The following is a 10,645-nucleotide window of genomic DNA, read 5'->3' as shown; positions in this document are numbered from 1 at the left end:
TCCTTTCTCTATTATTTTGAGTTCTACTTTTCTGCTTTTCCAATGCGGCCACCGTGGCTTCCGCAATTACCTGTCTCATCTTATACTTGCCCTGCTCCTCTCGGTTTCTATATATTCTCCAGGCTTCTTCTAGCAGCTTTTCTAACTCCCTAATATCAGGTTCTTTCAGCTTTTGGAGTTTTCGCCTTATGTCTTCTGATGACTGCTCCAAAAATAAGGAAACTAGCTGTTGTCTGCCTGTATCAGAAGCGGGATCTAGGGTGGTATATTTTCTCATAGCAGTCCGTAATTTGTCAAGAAACTCCGTAGGAGTTTCTGCCGAGTTTTGCTTGATTTCATATAAATTTGACTAATTTACTGCCTTCGGTACGGCCGTCCCGATACCAATCTTAATTCATTCTTGGTATCTTTTAAGTAGCCTGTAATCTTGGTCATCATTTGGGTCCCAATTAGGGTCATCTCTAGGGACGTGGGTTTCGACCGTACCCTGAAGGGTTCCTGCCGTGATTTGAATTTGTACTTGTGTACGAGCACTTTTAATTATTAATTGTTTTTCTGTTTCAGTTAAGGCATCCAACATCAAATCTATATCTTTCCAATCTGGATCCTGATTTTTAACTATTAATTCAAATCGTTTTGCCACCCCTTCCGGATCATCTCGGTATCCCTTCACTACTTCTCGCCAAACATCCAAGTCATTCATAGAAAAGGGAATCTTAATTCTGGTGGGTCCTGTTGCTCCCATCGCTTGCCTCAACGGGGCTTGAATTATCGGCCCCATTTTACTCCGAGTTCGAGCTGTGATGGGAGAAAAGCTCATTTTTCCAGGGACAGCCTCACCAGATTCTTCTATGCGATTACTTTTATCTGATTCATCTGATGAGGTAGAAGGTCGGGATCTAGGGGGGGGAGGGGTTTCCGGGGGAGAAGGGCGTTGGGGTGGGGAAATATAATCTTCCATTTTTTCCTCTGTTTCTTTAAGTTTTACACACCTTTGCCCTATACTGCAAGCCGAACAACACTGTTTTAACCTAGTCCCATTCTTTCTCTGTTCCTTTTCCATAGCTAACACCAAAGGATCTTGGGGTGCTACGTTTATCCCACATTCCTTCTGCCATTCAGGGTGATTCCGCAAAGTGAAAAACATATCCGCATATCCCACTTCATCTCACTTTCCTTCTCGCCTTAAAAACAACATTAACTGCAACAAAGTATTATACTGCAAAGTTCCATTGAACGGCCACTTCTCACCATCTTCCAACTTATACAAAGGCTACCACTGGTTACAATATTTAATTAATGTTTTCTTATTTACCGTCCCTCCAGGAGTCCCACCTATTTCCTTCCAATGCATTAAAATACAACCCAAAGGGCTCTTCTTCACGATTCCCCCGCTCTGTCGTCCACCCATTATACTATACACCAAACAGGACACTTTTTACAGCAACACAAAATTCCAACAACAATCAGAATAATTCCAAAAATAAGCAACCAAACCCAGTACGTGTTAAACAGTTCCCAAACCATTAACTCAGAAGTGTATATCTTAATATACCAAAGTAGTAGACCAAAACCAAATACGATCGTATAACAAACACAAACTCTGCGGGGAGCTTATTCAAAACCAAATACGATTGTATAACAAACGCTACCTCTGCGGGGAGCTTATCCAAAACCAAATACAATCGTATAACAAACGCTACCCCACTCTGTGGGGAGCTTATTCAAATGACCGGTCCCAAACAAATAATAATAAAGAATACCTGTGCCGCCGGGGCGAACGGAGTTCTTGTCTGCTCCCGCGGTGATCCGAATGAGGCGAGGAGCCCCTCCGGGAAGATCCCGGGGGTACCCTAGGGAGTCCTGTTCCCAGCGGGTCCCGCGGCCGAGCAGAGAGTCCTCCTGCCTGGCTCGCCAAATTGAATCAAAGACGGAAGCAATCCGGGCAGCAGATATTCTTTATTGCAGCGCTGGGCACATGGGGGATCTCTCCTCCTAACATGTGCACCGTGCAGCTGAGAAAGCTGTGCTTTATCTTACTAAAACATGCATATTCATTACAATTCCTGAAAATCATTTATATATTCATGATTATTCCGAGAAAAGGATGCGCAAGCGTAGTTGCATCTTTGGGTGGTCTTCGGTGGTCGTCAGGGGTCCTCTGGTGGTCGTCCATAGTCTTCATCACTCTGTCCGCTAGTTGAACTTTTATCTCGAGCATGCGTGGTAGTTTTTCTGTGCTCTGGGCCCCATCTTTTCCTCCTTTTATGATATATGGCCTATTCAACTGACCACAGTCCATCTGCTGAGTATGCATTCTTTACATATAATCAGGAAGCTTATCAGAGTAAAGTACATAGCCAAGGACAAAGTTTCTACATCTGTTTGCTAATGTCTAGAATAACAGGATACTGGTGCATATACATGGCATATAATGTTTTCTTCACTTAATTCTTTTCTAGTCATTTAACCCTTAAGTAGTTCTGAACAGGTCAGGTCCCTGTATCAGCAGGACCAGCAGAACGAGGAGCTCACTGTTTGCTCTCCCCTCTCTGAGGTACCACCTACAACTTCGACCACTGCACTTTTTCTGGGAATGAGTCCAAGCCCTTGTGCGTGGAGCTGGATGCCAACAACCAGCCCCGCTTCCCAGAGTGGATCACCATTCCCCTTGTGTGCATTTACATGCTCTCCACCAACATCCTCCTGGTCAACCTGCTCGTGGCCATGTTCGGGTACGTAATGAAGGAGCCGTGGCTTCCTGGTCATCCCTGCACTGACATAGCTCTGGGGAAGAGACTGGAGTGCTGGAAAACAGCAGGAAGCCAAGCCTCGCCTCTGCATCTGTCACAGCAGCCTGGGGGAAACTGGTGCAGTGTCCTGGGGAGGGATTGCTGCCTGTCCTTTGCCTCCATCTCTAAGCATCCTCTGCACTGTGGGTGTGGTGCAAACCCCAGCAAACCCATCACAGGGGGTGATGCTGGGTCAGAGCCTTACCGAAATGTGAGTTGCTGCACAAGTGAACTTGCTTGAGCAGCAGAGTGAGTAAATGAGTTATCATCACTCTTCAGGACACTGTGGTTTTATTAACCTGAGCTGCTGTGTGGTGAGGATAAGTCTGGTACTGATTTGATGGACCTGCCATTTATTGTTCTGACTTAGACTACAGGCAATGGGCCACATCCCCCTGGGACATGCAAAAGGACTTTGTCTTGAGAAGTGCCATCACCCCTAGACCAGCAAGGTCAAGGAATGTCTTCCTCAGCTTCTCCCAGAAATCTTTGTTGTATCCTCTGCAAGCCGTGGCACAGAGTTGATTTAATCATGGGAAGTTCCTCATATCAGATTTTGGGGGTGTGTTGCCTTCATGTCTCACTTGGGAATGCAGCTGGATTGGTGTTGTGCCTCTGTTCCCATTCCCAGCCCTTGTCCTTTTCTGCTTTACACTCATGACAAGAGTACTCAAAACCTCTGACCAGCCTTCTTGAGGACCACAAGTTTATTTTTGTGATTTGATGGTACCTTGGCAGGAAGTTGCTTTGGCAACAGGAGTATTGACAGGACTCCTGGTGCTGCTCAAGAGCATCTCTCAGCTGAATGACGCTGCCAGTGTTTCCTGGCCTGAGATGAGATGCTAGAGAGTGGTAAGTTGAGAATGCCTCAGATTTAGGTTCTGCTCTGACCCCTCTTCCCCAGGCTGACCTAGAATCTAAAGAAAATCAGAAATACTATTTTTGGCAAGGCATCCAAGATAGGTAAAGCATATCTGTGCCTGGGGAGAGACAAGCATGCTCATACTCCCTAGGAAGGGTGCAAGTACCTTTCAACAATGAAGGAAAGTATACAGCAGTAAGCCAGCTCTACCCTAAAACCTTTAATATTTGCTAGAACACTTACTTTAACAGTACCTGATGGTAAATGCTCTGGTTTATGCTGTTATGCCAGTAAAAAACCCTCTAGTTTTCACCAGTTGCATCTATCTTTTACACAAAAAGAGAATCTCCACCAGGTGAAGGTTTGCATTTATCTCACATAAAGGTGCATTAGGCTCTGAGCAGAGGCATTTTGGGAGCATCCATCTGCCACTTAATGTCACACTGAAAGGTCAGGCAGCCTGGGAGCTGCTTGCACCTGTGGTTGTTGCTTTGCAGGGTCCATACAGTGCCTTGTGCTGTGGGTTTGATCTGTGCCTGCAGTGTCCTTAATACGTCTACTATAAATCTCAGGAGCTTTTAAATTTCTTGTAAGTGTTCTCATTTTAGGTTTGGGCTTTTTCCTAAGAAAGCAGTTATCTGCTCAGTTAATAAGACACAATATCTTGTGAAGAAGCATCCTGTTCTCATGTGTCTAGGCTAGAAGAAGACTGGTTAGAGCTGAGGTAGTAAAAATACATGGAGTATTTTCTTCCTATTCATATATTTTCCTGTTTATTTGTAACTTCAAGGTTTTTTTTTTCCTACTGTTTTAATTCCACCCATTTGTGAATTACTCTCTAAGGAGGAGAACAAACTAAATAACCTCCTGGTTAATAAAAATGACTACCTTCAGAATGACTAGGGCCCCTAACATCAGAAGGACATGGAGCTGCCGGAATGAGTCCAGAGGAGATTCTCAAAGGGAATGGAGCCTGGCTAGGAGAGCTGAGGGTGCTCACCTGGGGAGAAAAAGGCTCCAGGGAGAGCTCAGAGCCCCTTGCAGGGACTAAAGCAGCTCCAGGAGAGCTGGAGAGGAACTGGGGATAAGGCATGGAGGGACAGGACACAGGGAATGGCTTCCACTGCCAGAGGGCATGGATGGATGGGATACTGGGAAGGAATTGTCCCCTGTGAGGGTGGGCAGGCCCTGGCACAGGGTGCCCAGAGCAGCTGTGGCTGCCCCTGGATCCCTGGCAGTGTCCAAGGCCAGGTTAGATGGGGCTTGGAACAACCTGGGATGATAGAAGGTGTCCCTGCCCATGGCAGGGGATGGAATGGGGTGAGCTTTAAGGTCCTTCCCAAGCCAAACTACTCTGGGATTCTGTGACTATAAAACCATGCCCTGGTACAGTAGAGGAATGCTCTGTTGTTGGCTCTGATGCAGCTCTTTGGTGACCAACTCATCCTGGTTGTGTTCTCTCTTTCCCATCAGTTACACTGTTGGATCAGTGCAAGAGAACAATGACCAGGTGTGGAAGTTCCAACGCTTTTTCCTGGTGCAGGAATACTGCAGTCGCCTGACCATCCCCTTCCCCTTTGTCATCTTTGCCTACATATTCATGGTGCTGAGGAAATGCTTCAAGTGCTGCTGTAACAAAGAAAGCAAAGAGCCATCCATTTGTTGTGAGTTGGATTTTTCCTTGTTGCCCAAAAGTCATCTCTGCAGCAGGTGCATTGCAGTTCCTACGTGGCATCCTGTGCTTATTCCAGGCATTTTGTGCTGTGCTGGGAGATTTCCAAGGGCCATGTAGACCTCTGTCATGCAAATCCACTGTGCTGCTGGAAATCTCTTCAGTAAGATTCAAGTTTTCAAGTGATATTTATCCAGTGCTCTCTTATCTAAGCCATTTCCATGTAGAATTGCCTTGTGTGTGTAACTCATTAAGACTTCAGATTAATCCTAACTCTTTAGGGCTGCTTATGTTGTTTCTCAGCTTTGCAAGGTTGTGGGTTTGGCTTTTTTGTAATTCATTCTTCTTGCTAGGGAGTGACTGAAAGAGAACAAACAGTTTCCATGTAGCCAAACCACCTCAAAAATGTGACAAGTCATTTCTCAAGCTATTTCTCCTTTTTCTGTTGGGGGACACAGATAGGAATTGTTTTAACAAGCCTTCCCCTCTGCCTCTCCAGCAAATATGATGTTTTCTCAGCTGAGAGAGAATAAATTGAATTAATTGACAGGCTTTTTCCCATTCATCAATAACCTGCCTGGTGCCCTGCAGCAGAAGCTGGATTTGTTACCAGTTTAGGAGGAAGGGCCTTCTTTGGCATATAAAATTGTTTAGCACTAAATCATTTTGGCTGTCTAAATTGCTGTGTGGATTTCTTGCTGGGGAAGCTGTTGGGTGGCAGAAATTCCTGCTCAAATGATGCACAGTTGATGTTGCAGCTCTGAAAGAATGGGAGAGTTAATTAGAGCCAGAAAATGGTTGTGGTTTTGCTGATGATAGGAACTGAGAACTGCAGAGGAAGCACACTGATGTATTGACTGTGGTGAAATCCTGCCTTCCCCTTTAACTCTTATGGAAATGGTTGGGATTTGAGTGCTTAGATGCTTGTTGGATTGTGGGGGAACAGCTGAGGGGTTTGTGAGGTCAGAGGAGCACTGGGTGGAAGAAAGGGACTTCATCCATTCACCAGCCTGGGGCTTCTTCTGTCTCAGTTTATTTTATTTTTTTATTTAAACCCCTGTGGTTTATTGTGTCCTTTTGGAACATGACAAAATGCTGAAGTATTACCCTGGATGTCTTTGATGCCTCAAAGTGGGCTCCTCTGTATCAACTCCAGAATTTACAGCACCATCATAAAATGCTTCTTAGAGAAGACAATTCTTCATCATTCTGGAGTGTTTCAGTTCAATCAAAAATCATATATCATGGTCCTTAGAAGTGTTACTCCTAATGATCCAATATGGGGTAATGTAGAAACAAATGGAAAGCTCAAACCCAGATGGGATCTTGCTAGAATATCCTGTACCTGTTGAAGCAGAGGCACCTGTGTTAACCAAGACTCAAAAAAAGTACAGAAAGACTTCTGGAGCTTGTAAGGTTGTGGGTTGGTTTTGTGTTTGCTTATTTGGTGGGTTTTGGGTTTTATGTTTGCTCGTATTTTGTGTTTTTAAGTGACTCTGGTTGCCAGGAGCATTCAGTGAAAGGCGTTAGTGTCACATCTGTGAGAGCTGAGTCACAGGTGGGCAGTGGGGCTGTGAGTGCTCAGGATGTGGAGAAGGGAATCATTAACCTCTGAATGCACACACTGACCCAGCCGCTTTGCACCTTGGCTTTCGAACACAAATTAAGTATTCTTCTTTCAAATACATTTCCCAGGCTCAAGAAATGAGGACAATGAAATCCTGGCATGGGAAGCTGTCATGAAGGAAAATTACCTTGTCAAAATCAATACAAAAGCAAATGATTCATCAGAAGAGTAAGCCTGCCTATCTTTGTCTTCATTCTCTTACTTTTCTCTTGAACATTTCTAGTGAAGGCATATTTTCAGCAGCTCTAGGTGTTTACAAACTAATGAGTAAGTAAATAAACTCAGCATAAATGTGCTTTTTATTTCTGAAGTGAAATGGTGCTTTTTTGTCTGCTGAAGAGAAGACAAAAAAAAGTCTTCCCATGGTGTTTTGAGATCTTATCATGGGAAGCAGTGCCACAGCTGACTCTTGCTGTAGCATTAGTTTAGGCTGGATATTAGGAAAAAGTTCTTTATGGAAAGGGTTGTCCAGCCCTGGAACAGACTGCCCAAGGCAGTGGTGGCACCCCCATCTCGGCGTGGGGATTTAAAAGCTGTGTGGATATGGCACTTGGGGACCTGAGTTAGTGGTGGAATTGGTTGGACTTGATCTTTTCCAACTCAAATAATTCTATGATTTTACATTTAGCAGAGAATGTTTACTGTTGGACCTGGAATCTCAGACATTCCCACAGCAGTAATCCAAATGGAGATGTGTAATTAGTAGCATGAGTTGTGGAGACCTCTGAGGAGGGGAAGATGGTCTTTAGAATCATGGTATTTGAAACTTTGGAGACTTACGCTTGGATATTTCTTTGACTGCCAGCTCGTGGAAACATTATCTTTGGGATCTGTCTCACTGTTTTCAGAGTAACAGTATAAGAGGAAAAAAAAAACAACAAAAACTGAAAGAAAACAAGAAAACGGAACACTGCTCAAGAACAAAACCTGCTCTGTATGATTGCTTAACTTTGCTAACTTCTGGCAGCTTGAATATTTCTCTTAATCAGAGAGAGCTGATAGGAATGGACAAGAAAAACCAGACCCTTCCATATCTGTGGGCATGAACATTGCCATCCACAAATAAGTGTTTAGGTTAAGACTACCCAGAGACAAACAGCATTGCGTAAGAAGCCAAACAAATACCAAAAACATTTCCTTGGTACTGGAAGCAAAAATGTCTTGAGAAGGAAAATGTAATAGCATCCTACTAATAGTAATTTGCATGTTAGTTAATGTACTTGTACTAAAAATGATGCCAGTCACGTGCAGCCCTGCCTCCCTGGGAGGATGGAGCACTGGGGGGAGTTGGGGTGTGGTAATTAGCCAAGTTTTCCTTGGTATCCAGACTGATCCCATTGCTCCATGTTCTCCTTCTGCTTCTAGGATGGTGCATCGATTCAGACAACTGGATGCAAAGGTACTTCTGTCCCAGATCGCTCCGGGAAATGTGATTCTCTCTGGTAAAGCAGGGGGTGTGCCATGGCAAGGAAAATGAGCCTCCCAGAGTTGTGTGCAGTCTTTGTCACTGTCACCAGGACCCCATTTTAATTGGGCTTTTTTACCGTGCTCTTTTGATTCCATAGATAGGAGTGTGTAGGGCGTGTAGTGATTAGGACAGAAGGGAATGGTTTTGAACTGAGAGGAGGATTAGATGGGATAATGGGAAGAAATTCTTGGCTGTGAGGGTGGGCCCACCCTGGAACAGGGTACCCAGAGAAGCTGTGGCTGCCCCTGGATCCCTGGAAGTATCCAAAGCCAGGCTGGATGGGGTTGGAGCAGCCAAAAATGAGCTGTGAGGTCCCTTCCAAGCCACAAGAGCTTTCTAATGTGCAGGAAAATGAAACAAAGACACTTGCTTAGCACTGGAGGAGTGTTTCTCAATATTCCTTGTGGGATGGACTAAAGCAGAAGTAATTTCCATCTTAAACTGCAACATTCCGCTGTCTAACAGGTCCATGAAACGCCAGTGGGAAGAAGGGGTGTCACACACTTGACATGTCCCCATCCCAAAGGTGTCTGTCAAGTTTAGCTTCTGGTGGTGTTGGCATGGTGTAATTAAGCAATATAAGGCTACCCATATACCAGAGAGCACATTATGAGAATTGCCATACAAATAATTTTTTATGACTGTGATGTTGAAATGGGTATGTGTGTTCACAATGGTTATTTTCTGAGGCTTGACTGAATTATCTGTTTGGCCTCTGAAGTGGGGAGTGGCTTTGGTATGAAGCACAGACTTTTTGGGAAGCTCAGGTGAAAAGACCCACATATACTTCAGAGTACTTTTTTTGGTTACTGTCAAATCATTTAGATTGCAAAATAATAGCTTGCTTCCAGACTGAAAGGGAAGTGGTGAGTGAGTCTGTGGTTAGTGATGCTGCTCTTGAAACTGAAAGGAGATCTGCTAACCTTAATTCTCTCCTGAAAATAAATACCTATCTCTTGCTTCTCTCTTCTTGTAACTGCTGGTTAACTCGCTGAAATAGAGGCATCAGGGCTTGCTGCATTAATTGCCCTGATGAACATTGTACTTGGTACTGTCCTCTCGAGCACTCTTGCATTTGGTGTAATACTTGCAGAGGCAATTACTTGTTACTTTCATTGCTCATTAGCATTGCATTCCTTCAGCTAGATGGACTTTACAAAAATAACCTCTTTTTTTTTTTTTTTTTTAAGCTCTCTGATTTGAAAGGCCTTCTGAAAGAGATTTCCAGTAAAATTAAATAAGTGGAGCTGAAATTCAAGAGCAGCTACTGGAGCAGGGTAAGCCCTCTTTAAATCCATTGTCTGCCTTGAAAAAGTTACCAGCATTTGTGGTGTTAAATTGGTGTGTCTTTGAAAGAAGAGCTAGTATTAATTGTTGATGGTTGTATTCATATTGTCTGATACTGGGGAAGAAACGAGACCCAACTTCTCTTCCTCATTTGTGTTTTTCTTTATGAAAAATACAGTTTTCCATCTGGGGTTTCTATCAATTTTTGGCACTGTTTAAGATACCTTGTTTTGCCCACGTGCCTCTGAATAACTGTGACTAACCCAAGGTTATTTTAGTTGTCTTTGTGTTGGAAGGCCTCTAGAAAATGAGGATCTGCTGTGCTGGATCCTTTACCCTTGGTATCTTTTAACTCTGAAGAGCAGGCAATCCAAATAGAAAAGACAGAAGTGAGGGCAGGAGTAAGGTTTATTTTTCCACTATCAAAGTGGGGCATTAGGCTGGATTGCTGTAGCCTTCCTGTGTCCTGTACAATAAGCTGCAGTGTGAGGAGCTGACCCAAAGCCTCAGGTCCAGTTTGAGTGTCTGGTCATCAGCCTTGTGTCCTTTTGCCTCCAGTTTCAAGAAAGAATTGTTTTGGGTCCCACAGTGGGATGTGAAAAGCAGACAGAATATTCATGCAGAGAACACTGTCACCTTTAGAGACAACAGGTTAAGAAGTGTAACTGTTGAATGGGATAATCTGGAACAACTTGATCAGCCCGGACATTATGGCCTTGCTCTTTCTTCCACAGAGTGGTTTCGTCCAAGAGACCTTAAACCTGTGCCAAACATTCCCCAGTCCGCTCACTCTTTTCCTGGGAGAACTGGATATTCACTTGAACTGAGTGCCTTTTCGTCATGAATGACTTGCAACCACCTAATAAAATCTACAAGGATCACCAGTTCCTGGGTGCTTCTGGGATGTGCTGGACTCCAAGTTGCCTAAAAAATAGGC

The 10,645-nt window shown here is 44.1% G+C and overlaps 1 protein-coding gene across 1 annotated transcript; it reads left to right on the top strand.

The window, feature by feature from the left end:
• The first annotated feature begins 2,219 nt into the window (after window positions 1-2,219).
• Window positions 2,220-10,318, top strand: LOC144246720 (transient receptor potential cation channel subfamily M member 8-like). The gene is made up of 4 exons (XM_085584733.1): window positions 2,220-2,226; window positions 2,558-2,735; window positions 5,128-5,318; window positions 7,022-10,318. Exons 1-4 carry the CDS (start codon window positions 2,220-2,222, stop codon window positions 7,123-7,125), a joined length of 480 nt encoding a protein of 159 aa, XP_085440859.1. The 3' UTR covers window positions 7,126-10,318.
• Window positions 10,319-10,645: the final 327 nt, after the last annotated feature.

This window comes from Lonchura striata, chromosome 7 (assembly GCF_050655825.1).
Source record: "Lonchura striata isolate lonStrDom1 chromosome 7, ASM5065582v1, whole genome shotgun sequence".
Lineage (NCBI taxonomy): Eukaryota > Metazoa > Chordata > Aves > Passeriformes > Estrildidae > Lonchura > Lonchura striata.
Note: the sequence above shows the minus strand (reverse complement) of the source record. Positions and strands in the feature narration are given on the sequence as shown.

Excerpts from the sequence above, each read along its gene's own strand:
- LOC144246720 (XM_085584733.1), top strand. Across the intron at positions 2,736-5,127 it reads CTGCTCGTGGCCATGTTCGG|TTACACTGTTGGATCAGTGC; the intron begins GTACGTAATGAA and ends CTTTCCCATCAG. Across the intron at positions 5,319-7,021 it reads CAAAGAGCCATCCATTTGTT|GCTCAAGAAATGAGGACAAT; the intron begins GTGAGTTGGATT and ends TACATTTCCCAG.